Genomic DNA, 23,506 nt, shown 5'->3' with positions numbered 1-23,506 from the left:
ATTGTATATAACTCTGTGTAAATGTTATAGCCCATAAGCTTGTTCATTGATGTAAAGTTGGTGGTGATGAAATTTCATTTATTTGGGGCAGATAACAAGCATCCTTAAGGGTTAAAATTTTCCTTAGAAAAATAGTTTCTAGGCAAGGCATGGTGGCTCATGCATGTAATCCCAGCACTTTAGGAGGCCAAGGTAGGTGGATCATGAGGTCAGATGTTCCAGACCAGCCTAGCCAACGTGGTGAAACCCCATCTCTACTACAAATACAAAAATTAGCTGGGTGTGGTGGCGAGCGCCTGTAATCCCAGCTACTCAGGAGGCTGAGGCAGGAGAATCGCTTGAACCCAGGAGGTGGAGGTTGCAGTGAGCCGAGATCATGCCACTGCCTTCTAGCCTGGGCAACAGAGCAAGACTCCGTCTTAAAAAATAATAATAAAAAAATAAATAAAAGGTAGTTTCCAAACTGGGTTAGGGATGAGAAGGAAGCAAGGTGAGCCAGGCCATAGCTTTGTTTCAGTCAGTTTTATACAGAAAGATTCTGCCCTTACCTGTCACATATTTGGGGGTTTCGTGTAAGATTTTATATGAAAATGGATGTCACTACTTTAAGAAAAAAAACCATATTTTGAAAAGCAAAATGCCTTAAATAAGTATGAAACTAAATCATAGCTAGGCAAGGGAAAAAAAAAAAACAATTCTTTTCTACACAGTTAACAATTTTATTCTGAATGAATCCACAAAACTTAGCTTCTCAAAAACAATCTCTCTCTGTCTCTCTCTCTCTCTCTCTCACACACACACACACACACACACACACACACACACGAATTAAGGAAGATATCAGTTTTCTTGTAGAATATTTGAAAAAAATCCAACAGTTATATTTATGAATGATAAAGATCTTATTCTGTGTTATCTTATTCTGTGTTAATTTTTTTAAGAAAAAAATTACAGACCCCTAAAGACATGATTAAAGATTTCCAAATTATGTAATTTTTCTTCCCACCTCAATATCATAAGCATACGTATTTCAGATTGTCGTTCACTAATGCCCAGTGAAGCAATCATTCTCTGCCCTGGACTGTGGACATATATTACATGTCAAAGATCAAAGGGTCTACTTTTATGCAGTAATATTCCCATATTATGGAAATTTGGGAGATTTTCATAAGAATCTTAAAACTAAATAAAGCACATTCGGCTTTGCCGCTTCAAACGCCAGGTGATTAACACATTGTTAAATTACTGTTACACATATGTAGGCTAGTGAGCATGCTGATAACCTACAGTGACCGGAAATGGCATGTGCCCTTCAGTGACCTTATACTACTAAAAACTGGTCACAAAAGTAAGAAAGCTTTTTAAAAAACCCTTGATAAAATTAGATTTTAGTAGATTGTCATCTTTTCTCTTTTGAGTTAGGCTATAGAAAGGAATCCTTTATTTATTGCAGAGCAGTGATAAAATAATTTTATTGTACTGTTGATACCATGCTTTTTCTTTATCCAAGAACATCCCTGTTAAACATCTTATGAAAGAAAAATAATTGATTTATAACCCTTTTTAAAGCAGAGGCACATAAGTCTATAGAGTGGTACTGTTGGTGTATGTGCTAGAGAACAAAGCAAACCTGTCTCAGAACATTTGGATTTGGTTGGAAACTTTTCATTTTCTGTCTTGTAGAGCCAAACTTACTGAGTGGCACTGCCCATAGTGTGAACAAAAGAGGTGTAAAAAGACGGGACCTGGACATGGAAGAGCTCAGAGAGATCCTTTCTTCTCTCTTACCTTTTGTGCGAATTGAACACATCTTACCTATAAGCAGTGAAGTCTTAAGTGATGCAGTAAGTATTTTTCTCCATGTATTCCTTTCATGAAAAGAAAAATGCCAGGCGTATGTTTTTATTCATTGTAAATAATTTGTAGTACTAACACAGTATTGTGAAGCTGTAATTCTGTGAGGACAGACAGATGTCTGTTGTGTGCGATGTTGTGTCCCCTGTGTCTGTCACATAGTACAGTTAAAATGTTCGGCGAATGAGAATCAAGTGGGTAAATAGGTCTTACTCATGCAAGCGCATTATTTCTAGTAGAGTTAATTCCGTCATTTAAGTGTAGATCAAGTAGACCCTTATTCAGAAAGGAAAAGGTAGAAATTACCTTTGGAGAGTCTTCAAGAACAGCAATGAATCAGAGAGCAGTGGAGTAGAGGGATTGGCTCAATAGAAAAAGAATGGATGGACCTGAAAATTAATACAGCTCATCTTATTACTTTCATAATTTTTAAACAGTGAATTTTTTAAAAATTAATAGAATTGGCTGGGTGTAGTGGCTCACTCCTGTAATCCCAGCACTTTGGGAGGCCAAGGCGGGTGGATCACCTGAGGTCAGGAGTTTGAGATCAGCCTCACCATCATGGTGGAACCCCATCTCTACTAAACATACAAAAATTAGCCAGGCGTGGTGGTGTATGCCTATAATCCCAGCTACTTGGGAGACTGAGGCAGGGGAATTTCTTGAACCCGAGAGGTGGAGGTTGCAGTGAGCCGAGATCGAGCCGCTACACTCCAGCCTGGGTGACAGACCGAGACTCCATCTCAAAAAAAAAAAAAAATTAATAGAATTGCCCGAATTTGTGGATGGGAAAAATAAATTTTATAAATATTAGTTCTTAACACATTGACTTACCGACTTAATGTAGTGCTTATAAACGTCATAACGGGGTTTTTTTAAACTGCACAGGAACATTATAAAAGTCATCTGGAAAAACAACTCATGAGAAATTTTTATAACTTCTTTTAAAAGGACATAAGAAGGGATAGCATCTAAAACGTAAAACATTTTAAAATGTTAATATTTTATCTGTGATTCTAGCATAGCAGACAAAATTGTCGAGAAAAAAGTCTTAGTTAATGTAAGAATTAAACTGGATGGGCAGAGTAGCACTTGCTTTTAATCCCAGCACTCTGGGAGGCCAAGGCGGACAGATCACTTGAGCCCAGGAGTTCAACATCAGCCTGGGCAACATGGCAAGACCCCATCTCTACAAAAAAAATTTCACAGAAATTAGCCAGGTGCGGTGGTGTGTGCCTGTAGTCCCAGCTACTTGGGAGGCTGAGCAGGAGAATCACTTGAGCCCAGGAGGTTAAGGCTGCCATGAGCCATAATCAGCCAACAGAATGAGACCCTGACTCAAGGAAGAAAAGGAAAAAAAAAAAAAAAAAAACAGAAAACATAATAATAAACGAACTATCACAAGTCAGTGTGGTGCTAGATTAACTGATTAACAGAAGAAGAAATTCATTGAAAGTTAAACTGTTGTTTCACTGGCACATAAAATTAATCCTTGTTAGATTGAAAAATTAAATACTAAATTGAAACATGAAAGAACTAGAAGAAAACAGTATTGTTTTCAAGAAGTATTTATGGGCTACTCTGGGCATACTGCCTATGGGGTAACCCTGCTTCCACAAGGAGCAGTAGTAAAAATAAATTAAAATAAAATTTAAAAAAATATTTGTGGATTCTGATTAGAAAAAAAAAAAATTCAGTCTCACTAATTACACACAAACACCAGAGAAAGCAAAATAAAAGTTACCATTTTTTCACCTGTTGAGGTAGTAGTTATACTACCACTACACAGCAGAATATTTTGCTCCCCTGAACAGTTGTTATAAAGACTGTATAGTGGCCGGGCGCGATGGCTCACACCTTTAATCCCAGCACTTTGGAAGACCAAGGTGGATGGATCACCTGAGGTCAGGAGTTCAAGACCAACCTGGCCATCATAGTGAAACCCTGTCTGTACTAAAAAATACAAAAATTAGCCGGGCATGGTGGCACACTCCGTTAATCCCAGCTGCTCAGGAGGCTGAGGCACAAGAATTGCTTGAACCCAGAGGCAAGCCAAGATTGTGCCACTGCACTCCAGCCTGGGTGACAGAGCAAGACTCTATCAAACAAAAGGAGGAGAAAAAAAGGATGATGCAAAGTATGTATTTTTATGTATTCTCAAATTCAACTATGTAAAACTTGTTTGGTAAAGACTCTGCCAGGTGCCTGTAATCCCAGCACTTTCAGAGGCCAAGACAGGCAGATCACTTGAGTTCAGGAGTTCGAGACCAGCCTGGCCAACATGGTGAAACACTGTCTCTACCGAAAAATACAAAAATTAGCCAGGCATGGTGGCATGCATCTGTAGTCCCAGCTACTTGAGAAGCCGAGATGAGAGAATTGCTTGAGCCCAGGAGGCAGAGGTTGCAGTGAGCTGAGATCTCGCCACTGCCCTCCAGCCTGGGCATCAGAGTGAGACCCTGTCTCAAAAAAATAAAAAGAAAAAAGAAAAGACTAGAAGGAAATATATCAACATTACAGTTGTAATAAAAGTATTGACTTTTTTTTTCTCTATTTTCTAGATACTAGATGATGCTGTATTTTACTAGTTAAAAGTGATTTTAACTAATGCAGCTGTTGATTATATTTAACGAGAGTAATATTGGAGAAACAACTTTTGGTTTTGTTTAAAACCTGGTACTCAAATCAAATTGAACCCTGTATGTAGTTTAGAAAAGTATTTTAGAACTTTGGTTACGAAATATATACCTCTGCTCTTAGTTCCGTGGCTAACACATCATAAGTCCCCAACACAGGTTTGCTAATAATGGCTGTTAACTTTCATGCTCTCTTAGTGTGTGCTAAGCACTGTGCCAAGTGCTTTCATCTGCGTTGCCTTCATTTAACCCTCACACCACCTTAGGAACTGAAGGTACTTGATACAGATGCTCCTGGCATCAGTCAGGAAACAACGGGGATACCTCATTCACTTAGCTACGCACTGCCTCGCCTTCAGGGCCATACAGGAGCCCCTTAAAGTGAAGCCCAGGTAAAGGAGATGTCCATGGTCACATGGCTATTAAATGCAGGAGTTGAAGTTTGAACTACATCTGCCTTCCCCAGAGCCTGTGTTGCTAAGTGCTGTGCTAGCCTTCTTGTATCCTTGTACTGTAGATGTAGGCCCATGTCAGTGTTCTCGTTTTGTCTTGGGGAGTTGGGTGGGAAATGAATTTGTTCCTAGATGAGTAAAGAAAAAAAAAATTGGTTTTCATTAAGAGTTCTGATCTTTAGTCCAACTTACTACATTTTAATTAATGTGTCTCTTGTTTTTAAAAATATTCCTCTATTTAGAGTAAAATGGGAAATTATGGTATCTTTTTATTGCAAATCTTTTAAATATTATTAAAAATTTGAGGTATTTTGCCGGGTGCGGTGGCTCATGCCTGTAATCCCAGCACTTTGGGAGGCCGAGGCGGGCAGATCACGAGGTCAGGAGTTCAAGACCAGCCTGACCAACATGGTGAAACCCCGTCTCTACTAAAAATACAAAAAATTAGCCAGGCGTGGTGGTGCGCACCTGTAATCCCAGCTATTCGAGAGGCTGAGGCAGGAGAATCACTTGAATCCGGGAGATGGAGGTTGCAGTGAGCCGAGATCATGCCACTGCACTCCAACCTGGGCGACAGAATGAGACTCCGTCTCCAAAAAAAAAAAAATTTGAGGTATTTCTAAATTTCATATACATTTCTAAATTTTTATTTAAATGATAAAGTTGCATATTTGTATTTACAGTTATAAATATTTTTATTTATCTTTGTAGTATTGTAGTACTACACAGATTGCTATCTAAAAAAATTTTCTTTTTAGATGAAAAGAGGCTTGATTAGTACTCCTCCATCAGATATGCTTCCTACAACAGAAGGCGGAAAGTCAAATGCCTGGTTGCGGCAAAAAAATGCTGGCATCTATGTTCGTCCTCGACTCTTCTCTCCCTATGTGGAAGAAGCAAAGGTAATGAAAACCATTAGAAGATAGTAGACTACTTTATTACAAACCATATGCACAAAGTGATTCATTGTAGTATTACTTAAATATTTGGAAATAGCCTATATTTTCAACAATAGGGAAAATGAAAGTAAGTTCTAGTTTGACTACTCAACATAATAGTTTTCTGAAATGTTTAATTTTAATTAAGCATGTTTTTAAAACTTAGGTTATGTTAAAATGCATTTTATATTTTTCTCATTTTTGTTGCCTTGCAAATTGTTAACTTAATTGCCTTGCAAATTGTTACCACTTGCTGAAAATGGTTGTCACTATTTTGTGATCTTGAGGATGGGGGAAATGTTCTGAAAGAAGATTGCCCACTCTTTGACTTCCTTTGTAAATTAAAGGAATGCCACGACCTCTTGTAACATATTTCTGTAATAGCTGACCGTTGGGAATTATGTTTAGTTTTAGAATAAATGCACAAAGTAAGAAAAAAATTCAGGCCTTTTAAGTAACTAGTTGGCATTATGTATATTGTAACATGAAAAACTGTCTGAGAAAATATGATAATGTGAAAATGAAACATCTAATTTTTATTAGATGTTCAGCCATAAGAACTTTCAGGTGTCCATCCTGGGCAACATGGTAAAACCCCATCTCTACCAAACACTAAAAGGAAAAATTTAGCCAGTTGTGGTGGTGTGCATCCTGATTTCTGCTACTCAGGAGGCTCATTTCGGAGAATCACCTGAGCCTGGGAGGCAAAGGCTGCACAGTGAGCTGTGATTAGGCCACTGCACTCCAACCTGGGCGACAGAGTAAGAACCAGTCTTCAAAAAAAAAAACAAAACTGAGTGGCCTTTTGAGGAACTGATAGTCTTTGAAAGTAAGAAATCACTATTAAGCTTTCTGAAATAAATTTAACAGACCAAACAGTGTGTATACTCAATGAGTATAGAATCAAGTTGCCTCATAATGTTTCTCATTTTTAGACCAGGTATGGTGGCTTACACCTGTAATCTCAGCACTTTGGGAGGCTGAAGCAGGAAGATCACTTGAGTCCAGGAGTTCAAAACCAGCCTGGGCAACCTAGTGAGACCCTGTCTCTACAAAAAATAAAAATAAATAAATAAAAATTAGCCAGGTGTGGTGGTGTGCTGTTGGGGTCCCAGCTACGCAAGAGACTTGAAGTGGGAGGGTTTCTTGAGCCTAGGAGGTCAGGACTGCAATGAGCCATAATGGCGCCACTGCACTCCAGCCCAGGCAACATTTTTCTTTTTCTTCAAAAAAGAAAAATTGGTTTGTTTATAGGTCTCTTCAATTGATTATCAATCTTTTTTTTTTTTTTTTTTTTTTTAAAGACGGAGTTTCACTCTTGTCACCCAGGCTGGAGTGCAGTGGTGAGATCTCGGCTTACTTCATCCTTCTCCTCCCAAGTTCAAGCAGTTCTCCTGCCTCAGCCTCTTGAGTAGCTGGGATGATAGGCACCCGCCACCAAATCCGGCTAATTTTTACATGTTTTGTGGAGATGGAGTTTCACCTTGTTGGCCAGACTGGTCTTGAACTCCTGACCTCAAGTGATCTACCCACCTGAGCCTCCCAAAGTGCTGGGATTACAAGCGTGAGTCACCACGCCTGGCCCTGATTATCAATCTTCAGTATTTGTATTTCGAGCACTTTGTTGGCTTTGTTATTTAGCGCATGTATACATTGTTTTCTTTATTATAATATTATGTGTAATTTATTTCTGATTAATTTTATATCCTTCCTTCACATTTCAAATACTTCTAATTAAAAGCAGACTTTTCAAAAGATGGTTATATCTTTTCAAAGATGCTGCTGAAAGAGTCGTTAAAAGTTAAAGATGTAGGGGAACTTTGTTTCACCACTAATATTAACATTTATAAAATAGAAATAAATTAATTCCCTTTTTATTTGATGAAAGTAATAACCTTCCTTCAAATGTGATTTAACAGAGGGAGGTTGACTGGTTTTGTTAACACCGAATGATTATTTCAGTCAGTGCTGGATGAGATGATGGTGGAACAAACGGATCTTGTACGCTTGCGAATGGTTAGGATGTCCAATGTGCCAGACACGCTCTACATGGTCAATAATGCCGTGCCTCAGTGTTGTCACATGATCAGCCACCAGCAGATCAGCAGCAACCAGTCAAGCCCTCCTTCAGTTGTAGCCAACGAAATTCCAGGTAAGGCAGTATATTGGGTGTTTATATTTAAATGAATAATCTTATTATTTTTTGAAATTGCTGATGTTTGAACCCCTCTGTATATGCTAATTCTCTCCACATTTCAATACCCTTTATGCCTTGTTCACCTTAAAGAATAAATACTTTTAAGCCAAAACTTTTGCTTTATATTTTGTTTTGTATTACTAAGTGTATAGAGTTTGTCAGTTTACCCTTGAGTTTCTCAGCCTTGGTCTTACTGACATGTGCGGCTGGATTATTCTGTTAATGGAGAGCTGTCCTGTGCTTTGTAGGGTGGTCAGCTGCATCCCTGGCCTGTACTCACTAAATGCTAGGAGCACATATGTGCATGCATGCACACCTCTGCGAAAACCTTTTGGAAACATTTTTATGTTTCTAGACATTGCCAGTTGTGCCTTGTGGGACAAAGTCACCCATTTTGAGAACCACTGGTTTAGAGGAATTAAGTTTGTGGGTTTTTTTTTTTTTTTTTTTTATCACTATAGGGTATTTCTCAGGTTATAAGACCCTTTGGGAGGGTTAAATGCACTATTATACCTTTGAGTCTGTGGCCTTTCTAGCCTATTATACCTTTGAGTCTGTGGCCTTCCAAAATGTGATCACTGTGGGTTTCCTAGAGATCCAATTTCCCAAGCTCTGCTCTGGGAAGTTTACTGTAGCACAGGTTTATGTCTTATGACTTTAGGGGAATTGGCCATCAATCAGAGTATAACTGTCAAGTCCAAAAACGTTTGAGCATCAATAAATGTTTACTTTAACCAAAGAAGTCTAAAAAAAGCAACAGTGATCTGGTGGTCAGGAACTTGTAACTCTTGCTAACTGTCATTGCAAGATTCAAAATAAAAACCAGCACACTATCACAATATTTATTTCTGCTTATAGCTGTCTATTGTAATTAAAGATGCATAAAAGACATAGTGACAGAACTTTTAATTGAATACATGTATTTTTTTCTGGGGCTAATGACTTTCTTCAGTTGTTACCTTATCACATTTGGCCACTGCATATTTACTTGAAATATACATTAGTTAAAAGCATGAAGAGAACTATTTCTTTAGCTGATTTATGCAGATTTTGAAGCTTTGCTAATTAGCCTGGCTTTTTAGGCTTGAGTTACTGCAGTTGAAAATCAGCATAATTTAATCTTAGAACTTAATCTCAAAAGTCTAGACATTCTCAAGTAAATATGCTCAGAAAAATAAGGCTTGTCTCTCTATTGTTTAGCTAATGAGATATGGCCCTGTTCTGGTAGCATCCTGGCTGTGCTTACTTCCCTGCCTGCCACATTCGTGAAAGGATAGATAGCTTGTTGCAGAGGATTAGAGGGCTCATATACTGGCTCTGTTACTTTGTATGACTTTGGACATGGTATTAATATTTTCTTTCCTGAACATTAATTTCCTCATCCATGAATTGGGGCTCATACCTACTTTCTAGAATTGTGAGGATTTAATGAAGCACCATGAATAATATGCACAGGAGTTTGCCTGGCACAAAGTAAGCACTCAGTAAATGCTAGTTCCTTTTATCCCTAAAAAAATAACAATCACTGCTCTAGTCAGTTTCTCTCATAAATATTCATAGACTCCATCCCCTCTCCAGCCCTACAGCTACAGCCCTAGTTCAGGTTTCTTTTTTTTTTTTTTTTTTTTTGAGACGGAGTCTCGCTCTGTAGCCCGGGCTGGAGTGCAGTGGCCGGACCTCAGCTCACTGCAAGCTCCACCTCCCAGGTTTACGCCATTCTCCTGCCTCAGCCTCCGGAGTAGCTGGGACTACAGGCGCCCGCCACCTCGCCCGGCTAGTTTTTTTGTATTTTTTAGTAGAGACGGGGTTAGCCAGGATGGTCTCGATCTCCTGACCTCGTGATCCACCCGTCTCGGCCTCCCAAAGTGCTGGGATTACAGGCTTGAGCCACCGCGCCCGGCCCCTAGTTCAGGTTTCTAACCAGTGTTCCCACCTCTCATCTTACTCAAAATTCTGTCTTTTACGCCGGCTGGTCAGCTGGCATACTTTTTTCAGAAAGGGCCAGATAGTAAATACTTCAGGCTCTGTAAGCCATACAGTCTGTTGCCTCTGTCTACTCACCTCCCATACAACAGCCATAGACAGTACCTAAATGAATGGGTAAGTTACATTCCAGTAAAACTTTATTTACAAAGGCAGACAGCAAGCTTGATTTAGCCTTCCAGTCACAGCATGCCTGCTCATTTTACATTAACATCAGAGTGCACTTGTTCACAGCTCTGATCCTGTCATCTTCCTGCAAAAGTGACTGCCTGTTGTGCACAGGGTACAGTTTAAATTCTTTATCCATGATCTGCCAGTAGCCATCTTTCTGCCTCCTCTCTTCACACTCTTCCTGCTTATAGCTCTGAACCCTGAGTTCTGCTGGCCATGCCAACCACTTCTGCCAGGCTGTCTCAGCATGTTTTACACACACCCAGTCCTTCTGCTCAGAAAGCTTTTTTTGCCCATCTGGTTTCCCTTCATTCTTCAAGAATCTGCTCTGTGTACACCTTGACGTCTTTCTTGTCTGTCCCCAATTTGGCTGCTGTGCCCCTTCCTCCCAGTCTCTCAGTGTCCTTTACATATTTCTCTCCAGGAGCATTTATGACCTTATATTGTATTTGTTTACTTCTGGTTTAGTTCATATCACTAAGCCAGAAACTTTTGAGAAGAGGAATCATGTGTTTCATTCTGTACACCCTAATAACCAAGTCCAATCCCTGGTGCATAGTCAGGACTCAAAAAATTATTTGAATAATAGAATGAATATATTTAAAGACTTCTGAAATATCCTGAGATTCAGATGAGAATGCATGCAAGTAAAAATGTATTTGAACTGTAAACTAAAATAATACAACTCAGGCTGTTCAGTATGATCAAGAGCCTTTTGAGCATAGTGAAATTTTAAAACCTTGAAAACTAATTAGAGATATATAAATGAGTATGTCCCCAGGAAATTAAAATACTATCTAAAAAACGTATAAGATTCTGGTATGAAATACATGCTTTTTTCCCTTGGGCTCACGGGATCATCTTTTGTGTAGCTCAGGAATTTTGCTTGCCCACTGTTTTTCTCCTTCCAGTTCCTCGTCTCCTCATTATGAAAGACATGGTCAGACGACTGCAGGAACTGCGGCACACGGAGCAGGTGCAGAGGGCCTACGCCCTGAACTGTGGGGAAGGCGCCACCGTCAGCTATGAAATTCAGATTCGAGTGCTAAGAGAGTTTGGTCTTGCAGATGCTGCTGCAGAGCTGTTGCAGGTAGGAAATGACATTAAACTGTTTAAAATAGGGAGCCTCAATCACCAGACAGACAGTATTGTAGACATCCTGACGAGTCCTTGGCTTATTTCATTTTCTTTGTATGTGCCTTTTCACTGCCTTTGGTGTCTTTGATAACCTGCAAGTCCCTCCTAGTGAGAGGCAGCATCATGGAGTGGACTGAGCAGAGGCCTAGAATGAGAACTGGGTTTAGATCCCGGCTCTGCTGCTGATTAGTTGGTTAACTTGGAATGAGTTACTTAACCACCCTGGGCATCAACAGCTCTTTACCTGTAACATAAATTGTTATGAAGATCCAGAGTGCTATTGTACAGCAGCTATATTTCTGGTATGTAGCAAGCATACAAGTGGTGACTGCTAAAAAATTCCATAGTGTGCATGCCCAAACAGAGATGGCATGGAAGTAGAAAATTCTGAACTTTCACTGCTCTCTCTTTGTTTGGTCACTAGGTTTGAGGTTTGGTCTACTACCACACTTACCTTCCACATGCCTACTTTCATTTCTCTTTTCCATCTTATAAGAAATTTCTTGCATGAGGGTTCAAACCCAAGGATGAGAATCAAACAATAAGTGCTTACCAGAAAAAAAGAAAAAACTTATTTCTAGTAATTATTAGGTACAAAAGCAATAGCACTGGTTTTACAGTTAAGGTAAAATTTGTAAACTAGTCTGATCACAGCCACTGAATCAGAGCCTTAAATAAAACTTAATTTCATCTGTTCAGGTGATTCATTTTCTTGCTACAAACTCCAAACCCCTTTAATCCATACCCTTTAAAAGGGCAGGATGTGGTCAGGCGCAGTGGTTCACGCCTATAATCCCAACTGAAAGGGGCCTGCCCCTCCACACCTGTGGGCGTTTCTCTCGTCAGGTGGGAGGAGAGACTGAGTTCTCACGGTATTTATTGATCATTATCTTTACCATCTCAGAAAGGGGGATGTGGCAGGACAATAGGGTAATAGTGAGGAGAGGGTCAGCAGGAAAACATGTGAACAAATGTCTCTGCGTCATAAATAAGGTTAAGAAAGGGTGCTGTGCTTTGCTGCGCACTTACATAAGCATCTTGGTGCATTAACGAGCAGTACTGCCACCAGCATGTCTCACCTCCAGCCCTAAGGCGGGTTTTCTTCTATCTCAGTAAATAGAACATTCAATCGGGTTTTACACTGAGACATTCCATTGCCCAGGGACCAGCAGGAGACAGATGCCTTCCTCTTATCTCAACCGCAAAGAGGCCTTCCTCTTTTACTAATCCTCCTCAGCACAGACCCTTTACGGGTGTCGGGCTGGGGCTGGGGGATGGTCAGGTCTTTCCCCTTTCCCTTCCCACGAGGCCATATCTCAGACTATCACATGGGGTGAAACCCTGGACGATACCTGGCTTTCCTAGGCAGAGGTCCCTGCAGCCTTCCCAGTGTTTGTGTCCCTGGGTACTTGAGATTAGAGAATGGTGATGACTTTTAACAAGCATACTGCCTTCAAGCACTTGTTTAACAAAGCATATCCTGCATAGCCATTAAAACTTGAGTAAACATGGCACATGTCTCTGCAAGCACAGGGTTGGGGGTAGGGTTACAGATTAACAGCATCTCAAGGCAGGAGAATTTTTCTTAGTACAGAACAAAATGGAGTCTCTTATGTCTACTTCTTTCTACATAGACACAGTAACAGTCTGATCTCTCTTTCCTTTCCCCACACCAACTCTTTGGGATGCCAAGGTGGGCGGATCACTTGAAGTCAGGAGTTCGAGACCAGCCTGGCCAACATGGTGAAACCCCATATCTACTAAAAATGCAAACATTAGCCAGGTGTTGTGGCGTGGGCCTGTAGTCCCAGCCTCGGGAGGCTGAGGCAAGAGAATCGCTTGAACCTGGGAGGCAGAGTTTGCTGTGAGCCAAGATTGCACCACTGCACTCCAGTCTGGGTGACAGAGCAAGCCCACGTCTCAAAAACAAACAAACAAAAAAGGATAGGCTGGACACAATGGCTATAATCCCAGCACTTTGGGAAGCCCAGGCGGGCGAATCGCTTGAGCTCAAGGGTTTAAAGACTAGCCTGGGCTATACAGCAAAACCCTATCTCTACAAAAAATACAATACATTACCCAGGCATAGTGGTATGCGCAGTAGTCCCGGTTCCTTGGGAGGATTAGGTGGGAGGATCACTTGAGCCCAAAAGGTCAGGGCTGCAGTGAGCCATGATTGCACCCCTGCACTCCAGCCTGGGCGACAGAATGAGACCCTGTCTCAAAAAAATAAGTGAGTGAATGAATGAATGACCCTGTCTCGAAAAAATAAGTGATTGAATGAATGAATGAATGAATGAACGAACGAACGAACGAACGAACGAACGAATAAACATGGCATAGGGTTCTTCAGCAAGTCAGCAAACCATTTTTAGGTTCTTTTTCTTCTTTTTTCCCCTGCTGTCCTAATTTTCTACTGAACATTTTTAGGTTCTTGTTTAGGTTGTTGATTTTCATTTTTTGCTACAGTTTTTCTCCTTAAAATATATAGTCTGGTTTTCTACTCATTCCTTTTCCCTTTGCCATTCTGAATTGTGTCTGAATTTGATATCTTAAATTGCATGACATATTCTTTTATGTTTACCAAAATACTGGTCAAACTTAGTCATGTATAATGGGTAACGAATAGTATTTTGTAGTTTTTATTTCAGACAGAGAAGGCATAGATGTTTTGTCAGAAAGTTTCTAGAACATCCTCAGTTGTATTCCTTTCTTCCTTTGGCATTTAATGTTAATCTCTTAGCAAAGACATATTAGAGTTTGGTTTTATTACCGGTTTTTGCATTATCACATAATCTGAGATGAGTGACCTGCTTGTGGAGCATTCGATCAAGCAGCTTTCTTTCATGGCTGTGTCCTAGGCTGCACTCTGTGCCTTTGTGCTATAACTAAGGTGATTTTTTTTCTTGGGCTTCTGGCCTAGAAAAATAAATTATGCCTTTTATTCTTGCTGACTGTGGTTTTCTTAAGTACCTCACTTAATTCTCTCAGCCTATAAATTTCTATTTATGAAATCTGCTAATAAATGTCCATTTTTGTTTTTTGTTTTTTGTTTTTTTAATCTTTCTTAGAATCCTCACAAATTCTTTCCTGATGAACGTTTTGGGGATGAAAGTCCACTCTTGACAATGAGGCAACCTGGGAGATGTCGCGTAAACAGCACCCCTCCTGCAGAAACCATGTTTACAGATCTGGACTCTTTTGTGGCCTTCCATCCACCCTTGCCCCCTCCACCACCTCCCTACCACCCCCCAGCTACCCCAATCCATAACCAACTCAAAGCAGGCTGGAAACAAAGACCTCCCAGTCAGCACCCTTCACGTTCATTTTCTTATCCCTGTAATCATTCGCTGTTCCACTCCAGAACAGCTCCTAAAGCTGGCCCTCCCCCAGTCTACTTGCCGAGTGTGAAAGCTGCACCACCTGATTGTACCAGCACTGCAGGACTGGGCAGACAGACGGTGGCTGCTGCTGCCGCCACCACCACCTCAACAGCAACAGCAGCAGCAGCGGCAGCAGCAGGAGCAGCATCTGAGAAGCAAGTGGTAAGTCAGCACTTCAGTAACTTGCTTCATATTCGGTTTATGGACTCTTAGAAGCAATTTTCTTGGCCCCAAGAGGCCCACTGGGACTCAGCAGTGCCCAGAAGTATTGCTGACAAATGGCAGGCATAGACTTGAGGGGAATGGAAAAGAGGGAAAAACGCCAGTGTACTTGAATGAGAAAAGACAGGAGGAGAGAGACCAAGAGGTGTGTATGGAGGAGTTGAGTATCTTCTTATCTGTTTGCTCATTTGGCAGGATTAGGAAGGAATGGGGTTACTGAGCAGCATAAAGGAATATACCAGTTTCATGTTCTGTTCAAGCACAGGTCTACAATTTGTCCCTAACTTCTACTATTCTGTAAAATCCACTATTCTACCACATGCTTTAATGGGACAAGAAGCAAGAGCTACTTATACCTACTTAAGTACAGTATACCATCAGGAATAATGTGGCAAAAACTCCCCATTCAGAAGATGAGCAGAAAATGAGGCCTCAGGCGTGCCTCTGCCTCTGAAGCTCATCAGCAGAGCCCCCACTTCACTCAGAATCGTAGTAGCCAGGGCTAGTGGCTAGTAAATTGATAGAGGATTCTTTGCTTGATTTTACCCTGTATTAGAGGTTTTATATAATACACTTGAAAAACATAGTGATTTTTCTTTTCTTTTTTTTTTTTTTTTGGCCAGGTGCCATGACTCACACCTGTAATCCCAACACTTCAGGAGGCTGAAGTGGGAGGATCACTTGAGCCCAGAGGTTCAGAACCAGCCTAGGAAACATAGTGAGACCCTGACTCTACCAAATAAACAGATAAATTAGCTAGATGTGGTAGCACATGCCTGCAGCCCCAGCTACTCATGGAGCTGAGGTGGGACGATCACTTGAGCCTGGGAGGTTGTTGAGGCTGCAGTGAGCTATGGTCACACCACTGTCCTGCAGCCTGGATAACAGAGTGAGACTGTCTCAAAAAAAAAAAAAAAAAAAAAAAAGGTTTTTAAGTCTTCCTACTTAGTCACGTGCTATCAGTAGCAAGTTAGAAGAAAAGATTCACCTGTTAGTTCAGGGAAACTTCATTAAAATATGGCTTATTGGAAGCTTGAGTCAAATTATGATCCTTTCTCAACTTTTTAACATAACCTCAAGATTTTATTTTTTATTTTTATTTTATTTATGTATTTATTTATTTATTTATTGAGACGGATTCTCACTCTGTTGCCCAGGCTGGAGTGCAGTGGTGCGATCTCGGCTCACTGCAAGCTCCACCTCCCAGGTTCAAGTGATCCTCCTGAGTGGCTGGGATTATAGGCGTGCACCACCACACCCAGCTAATTTTTGTATTTTTAGTAGAGACAGGGTTTCACCATGTTGGTCAGGCTGGTCTCGAACTCCTGACTTCATGATCTGCCCACCTTGGCCTCCGAAAGTGCTGAGATTACAGGCGTGAGTCACTGTGCCCGGCCAACCTCAAGATTTTATTATCTTCACCGTGAAACAAAAGATGATGCTTACAACTGGATCAGTTGTCCCTTTGTCTTATCTTCCCCTGGTTCAACAGGCTTGCATCTCTTAATAGCCAGCATCCTCTTAGATCTGCAGTTGAGCTCAGTGCACTGAAGTTTCAGCACAATCTTTGTAGTTTTAGCCTTTTTCTGGAAAATCAGCCTAGTCTGCCCACCATAGTCACTCTGCTTCCTGTCATGCCGCTTTGCCTGGGCATACAGAGAATCCTTGCCCTTCCTCTACCATGTCACTTTGTGGGATTGGTGTGTGCCACACTGTGACAGAAAGTCCGATGGGTTTCAGGAAGGTTCACCACGTTTGCCGGAGAACTGTTAGCACAGAAAGCCTTTCTCAGCTTCTTAGACCTCTCTACCTCCCCTCTCTGCTTCCCCTGTCCCAGAATGTCAAAGGCTGGCCATGTTTGGTAAGCCAGATTCCTGTCCTGTTGGCCCAGGCCCTCAGTTCTACAATTACAAAATTCTACTACTTTATATTTTAAATAAAACTCCCTTTAAAGGTAATTTATTTGTATGTTCATTACAGTCTTAACTGTAATAATGAAAAATTGTAAACAACCTAAATGTCCAATAGTAGCAGAATGATTAAATTAAGTCATGGTTCATTGATGCAGTAGAACGTGACATACTAACTTAAAATGGTGATCTCAAAGATTTAGTGACAGATTATATATGTACTAAATTTCATTAAAATTAATATACATGCAAAGGAGAAAAAAAGACCTCAAAATGCTAACAGTGGTATCTCTGTTCAAAAGGTTGGAGTGATTTTTTTTGCCTTTATAGCTTTCTATATTTTTATAATTCTTAAAAATTCAGCCAGGAGCGGTGGCTCACATCTGTAATCGCAGCACTTTAAGACGCCAAGGCGAGCAGATCACGAGGTCAGAAGATCGAGACCATCCTGGCTAACACGGTGAAACCCGTGTCCACTAAAAATACAAAAAATGAGCTGGGCATGGTGGCATGCACCTGTAATCCCAGCTACTCAGGAGGCTGAGGCAGGAGAATCGCTTGAACCCGGGAGGTGGAGGTTGCAGTGAGCTGAGATCGTACCACTGCACTCCAGCCTGGTCGACAGAGTGAGATTCCATCTCAAAAAAAAAAAAAAAAAAAAAAATCAGTATGTGTTACTTTTATAATTGGGAAACAAAATCAGTGAACATCATTTTTACAGAGGATGGGTCCTTTTTTTTAACCCTCCCACCATTTTTGTCTCTGTCTGCAGCGAACACAACCTGTGCTGAACGATCTGATGCCCGACATCGCAGTGGGTGTGTCCACACTGTCACTCAAGGACAGGAGGCTTCCAGAGCTTGCTGTAGACACAGAATTAAGCCAGTCAGTTTCTGAAGCAGGACCAGGGCCTCCCCAGCATCTGTCATGTATTTCACAGAGACATACACACACTTCTCGGAAAAAACACACACTAGAGCAAAAAACAGACTCCAGAGAAAATCCACAGGAATATCCGGATTTCTATGACTTCTCAAATGCTGCTTGCAGACCTTCTACTCCTGCTCCCAGCAGACGCACCCCTTCCCCTTCGCAAGGTGGATATTTTGGTCCCGATTTGTACAGCCACAATAAGGCATCACCAAGTGGCTTAAAGTCAGCCTACCTACCTGGCCAGACGTCTCCTAAAAAACAGGAAGAAGCTAGGAGAGAATATCCACTTTCCCCTGATGGGCATCTACACAGACAAAAGAATGAGGCAATACACCTGGACGTCGTTGAGCAACCTCCCCAGCGGTCAGACTTTCCTTTGGCAGCCCCAGAAAATGCTAGTACCGGTCCAGCCCATGTCAGGGGACGAACCGCAGTAGAAACTGACTTGACTTTTGGGCTGACTTCTAACAGACCTTCACTTTCTGCGTGTAGCTCTGAAGCTCCCGAAGAGAGATCCAGTAGAAGACTGGCAGACAGTGAATCCCTGGGCCATGGAGCTCAGAGAAATACAGATTTGGAAAGGGAAGATTCCATAAGCAGAGGAAGGAGGTCACCAAGCAAGCCGGACTTCCTCTACAAAAAGTCTGCCCTCTGAGAGCAACCTCCAAGTCGTCTGTGCCTGAGATGTGAAACATCCCATTTTATGATGTAACCCAACAACTTACAGACCAGTTTATCAATGCCAGCTGATAACTCCGTTTCATATGATTTTGTTGTAGTTTTTGTGTATATATGTGTTTATTAGACACAGCATGCTAAGAAGGTTTGTTTTTTTTTTTTAAATGTTGCATCTGTCTGATTTGTGTTTGAACAATTATGTCGGGAAGCATTTTTAAGAACAAGCAGGCTGGCACTTTTTATTTCTCTTTACAAATGATGGAATTTTTTTGCACTTGTACATTTATTTTCTCTGTATTGATTTTATATCAGTATGTTAAACTTTATTGCCACATTTAAAGGACTGTATTTTCATACTTTTTTGCATTTTACCTTTCATCTACCAATCCATGTGCATTGGATTGCACACTAAGATGTATTTTCTTACGGAATAGTTGTGTTTATTTTTTAATTATAGAAATTCCAAAGAACAGCACGTCAGAATGCTCCTCTCTTTTCAGTAATTGTTTCAGTTCCGAGATCTTCCCGCTCAGCCTCCATAAATCTAATGTCCTTTTTTTTAATAAGTCCTAGGAGCTGGGCTTCATTCCTCCAGCGGGAGTCCAGTCAGGGTCCTGAAGTCTGCTGGTTCAGGAAAGAACAGGAAGGAGAAAAGCCTTCTGTGCCCAGGCTAAAGCTGTTATATTTCCAGTGTGGATGCAGTCAGAATCCCTGCACATTCTGGTCATAAGGATTAGAGTCACCAAATGAGGCTCCCAGGAGATCGCATCCCTTGGAATTAGAAAGCAGTGGAGACCGTGCACAGTGACTCACACCTGTGATCGGCACTTTGGGAGGCCGAGGCGGGCAGATCACTGGAGCTCAGGAGTTCAAGACCAGCCTGGGCAACATGGCGAAACTCCATTTCCATAAAAAAAAAAAAAAAAAAAAAAAAAAAAAACAACACTAGCCAGGCATGGTGGTGCACGCCTGTAGTCCCAACTACTTGGGGGGCTGAGGTGGGAGGATTGCTTGAGCCTGGGAGGTTGAAGACTGCAGTGAGCCAAGATTGCACCACTGTGCTCCTGCCTGGGCAACAATGAGACCCTGTCTCCAAAAAAAGAAAAAAAAAAAAAAGGCAGTGGAAATAGAGAAGTAACTTAAAGGGCACACTGACAGAATTTCTGGTTCTGAGCGTCAACTCTCCAGCTGCGATGGGGGAACTGACTGCTTGCTGCCTTTAATTGTCTTACTCTCTATGGGAAGAAAACAAAAGGGCTTCAGTCTCATGGATGTTATTTGGTGTTTGTAAACGTATGTTTTCTTTTCAACGATTTTCAAAGTATGTCTAAATTTTGGTGTTGGGTAATGCGTAATGCTTTCTCACCAACAGAAAAAAGGAAAAAAAATGTTTTCAGTTAAACACTACATGTCCTACTTGAACTCCACGGGGACGCTGGTTTGGCATTTACTAAACCACTGAGCACATGGGGTCTTTCCGGATCCTCTCCCTTGGAAGGGCAATGTGTGAGCTAAGGACTGTTTTTTTCTTACTCTCCAATGTAAATATATTAGTATTTGAGTTTTTAAATCACTTCAACATTATTTGAGCATTTACTTTGTATTTTTACAAACACATAAACACACAGCCGTAGCACTTAGAAGAAAAGAGGCTTTCCAAACATTCCTTCTTCTGCAGGATATTTGGGAGCCTTTTTTCTGTGTATGTATATATATAAAAAACCATGAATCACTCACACTCACTCGAAAACTATGCAGGGCTAGGAAGCCTCTACGAGCTACCGGATAAATGAATTACATGCACTTTGAAGTAAATAGGTTTTCTATTGGGTGTCAACAACTCTGATTTCTCCCAAAACTATAGTTTCTCTTACGGTCTTTTCCTCCTTTACCCTGTGGATATACACTCAGGAATAATCTGACATTTTAGAAAAACCCGAACAGTAGATAGTCTCCAAGATGGGAAACATGTCGTGTGTCTGCACACACCGGCAAACTGCCGCCGCTCGTTCTGCTGCCTGACTGGTTAGCTGCTGTGCGGGTGCACTCGGTGACGCTGCTGGTGCAAGCTCCCGAGCTCCCAGAGTTAACACTAATCTGCAGGTCGGCTGTGCATCGCATTCGAGGCTCCTTTTTTAAAGAGAAAAACATAGGCCTCTGTTCTCATTTGTAAGAAATTTGACTCATAATAGAAGACGGTGTCTTTTGAAGCCCAGCCTCTGTCTGTCTTCAGAAACAAAAGCGAATGCCATCATATTCCTTGATGTGTGTTTCTACCACATATGTATGTTGACATGTTCATGTACTGCGCCGGTACCGCAAGTAAAACTCAGTAGACCTAATTTGGATGGGGAGAAAAAACTCATCCCTGACCCTTTTTTTTTTTTCTCCAAATGTTAGACCAGAGATATTGATCCCACACATTCATTTTTCTGAAAATTTATGAACTATTCTCTCATGTCCCTGAAATATAATTATAAAAGTAAATGGCCACTATTCCTAAGATTATTTAGTTTATAAAGTTTGCTTTTAATCATACAGCAGCTTACCTGGCTAAAACTATGTGTATAAAGGGAAAACTTGCTTTAATCTGTGGGATTGCGGACTGGTGTGACTTGCAGAAGGTTAACAGGTGTGGGTTTTGTGTGTGTTAGATGAGGTGTTAGTGGACTTTTAATGTATCTTGTGAAATATGGTTACTAGGGTAAGTTGAAGAGCTACGTGCCTCTGGCTTTTGAACCCATCTATTAAATCTTTTTTAATGCTGTACTAAGATAAATGTGAAGTCTAAGTAAGGTTGCTCTCAGAAAAAAGCATATATATGTATAAAATAAAATTTAGGCCATGGGAACTGGCATTTTACTTGGTGTAGGAATTTAGTGAGAACCAAATCACAAAAATACCAGATCTCCTTTTGAGATTGTGGACAATCAGGCCGTTTGGACAATCACCACTTCCAGTGCCCGCTGTGTGTTGAGGTTAGAGAACTACCGTTTACATGCCAGAGCCAAGAGGGGACATTCAAGTTTCTTAAAGATGCTGTTAGTCTTTTTTCTTATGTTATTGTTTTAGTTTTGTGATTTTTATGAATAATTTTAAGTTCAGAGTCAACCCGTGGCTCCTAAGGAAAAAAACAGCAGCATGAAAGGCAAAAAGTATTTGAAACATAGTTGTTTAAGTTTTCCACGCCCGTTCTCACATGCCCCCTTCAGCTTTATTTCTGGGAACATGTCCCTAGACCTCAGCTAGCCTGACACTGCAATAACCCGTTAGGCTTTGAGACTTTTCAGTGAATTCTTGACATTTCAGTCTTCTTATAGAATTCTTTATGAAGCCTTACCTAATTCTTGTTTTTGCTTCCTCAGAAACTTTATTATACCTGCCATCCTTCATTGGATTTTTGTTTTGGTTTGTTGTTGCCATTCTAGCAATGAGCTTAGTCCTTGTATATCTGCATTAAGGTGCCGATGCAGAAGGCAAATTGGAAGCACGCGCCAGCGGCAGTGGGGCTTAAAGCCGACCTCCATGCATCATTCTCTAGAGTTGAAAGGACTGACGTTTCTCAGTAACTACCCGGCAAAATATATATTTTCATAATGCTGAATTTAGAAAAAAAAATGTTTCATGAAACACTTGTAAGATACTTATTTTGAAATTAATTATAAGGCATTCATATTTTTAGGACTGAATTCAAAGGGAAATGCTTCTTTGACTTTTTTTCATTGTTCGGTTGACTTTCAGCTTTCTGGAGTGACTATTAAAGCAGCAGTGATGGGTGCTATTCCTGGTTCTGCGGTAGTTTACTTTGTCTACTAAGTGATTTACTTTCAAACCTCATTACAGATAATCTTACTAAAAGACTTAACATGCACACTGCTAAAAGGTGTTTTACTGTTTTCCATTAACGCTGTTGTATGAACAATATTTGGTGACATGTCTTTTTGTCCTGTAGATTGTCATATCTGTTATGTAGTTATCCTATTGGCAAGTCCTTTGATTTTTTTTTTTCCTCTAGAAAATCCTCAGACTGTCAATCTTCCGTATTCTGAATATTATAATGCTGTGGCCATTTCTATAGAAAGATTACTTGCAAGTGTGTGTCTTGAAAATAACCTCTTGTATTTGTGTGTTTATGTGAGTTCTGTCTAAGAGGTCAGATAAGCTCTGGAAGCTTCATCATCTGTACCTACACGTGACTGTATCTGGGTTACATGGGCAGGCGGTACCAAGTCCTGCTCTTTGATGGGGTGGCTGAGAGAGAAAGGTTCCTGAACTCTCCTTGCTGTGTACGCACCACATCTGTACTTCAGAGCGGTGGAAAACCATCTACAACACTGCATTTCTTGTGGTTGTGCTGTTACTGGTATAAAGTCAAGTGCCTTCAATGCTAAAGGCTCAGAAATTTTTCTTAAACTGATTTCATGTCCTATGCAAGTGTTTTCTACAACCTGCATAACCAGTACTTTGTAAAACTTGTTTACGCTTCAATTGTACATAGTGATTTTTAAAGAAATATATAGTATTTTTATTTAGGTACCTCCAAACTTGAATTCGTCTGTGTGAAGCATTGTAAAACGATACATTTCTCTTTTGAGTACCATTACAGTTGTACAGAGGTTTTCACTGCTTCTATTTTTCTACTGTTACTGATAAGCATGTAACACTGACTTTATCCTACATATAGTTGGCATTTCAAATAAATGGCTTGTATAGAATCTGCTGAGTTGGATACAGTCTGTTTTAGCACTAGTGCAGCATATAGTCTTCCATTATAGATGTCATTGCACCCCTGGAGGGTAGAATTGGGAGGTTTTCTAGGTTGATTTTCTCTCTGTTTCTAGGATTTCAATCATTCAAGGCATTTTATTATCATCATCATCATCATTGTTTTCTTGGAAATCACACATTTTATTCTGAATTACCAGTTTCATTATTTTCTATTATTTCATTGAGATATTTCTGAGAAATTTTATTTTACAAATTTGAGTGAAAAGTTCCTCTCACAGGGGTCT

General features: G+C 40.6%; 1 protein-coding gene across 3 annotated transcripts in view; it reads left to right on the top strand.

Annotated features, from left to right (window-relative positions):
* Positions 1-23,209, top strand: part of BTBD7 (BTB domain containing 7) — a 106,978-nt gene extending 83,769 nt beyond the window's left edge. For all 3 annotated transcript variants that reach the window (XM_015144405.3, XM_077941651.1, XM_077941652.1), the window contains 6 exons: positions 1,684-1,844; positions 5,701-5,844; positions 7,843-8,032; positions 11,143-11,321; positions 14,440-14,913; positions 17,656-23,209. In XM_015144405.3, the coding sequence (XP_014999891.3) occupies positions 1,684-1,844; positions 5,701-5,844; positions 7,843-8,032; positions 11,143-11,321; positions 14,440-14,913; positions 17,656-18,471 (1,964 nt within the window). In that variant the 3' untranslated portion in view covers positions 18,472-23,209. The remainder of the gene's footprint in view (positions 1-1,683; positions 1,845-5,700; positions 5,845-7,842; positions 8,033-11,142; positions 11,322-14,439; positions 14,914-17,655) is intronic.
* Positions 23,210-23,506: the final 297 nt, after the last annotated feature.

Source organism: Macaca mulatta, chromosome 7, assembly GCF_049350105.2.
Source record: "Macaca mulatta isolate MMU2019108-1 chromosome 7, T2T-MMU8v2.0, whole genome shotgun sequence".
NCBI lineage: Eukaryota > Metazoa > Chordata > Mammalia > Primates > Cercopithecidae > Macaca > Macaca mulatta.
The sequence above is the reverse complement of the archived record's forward strand: the minus strand, read 5'-3'. Positions and strand labels throughout refer to the sequence as shown.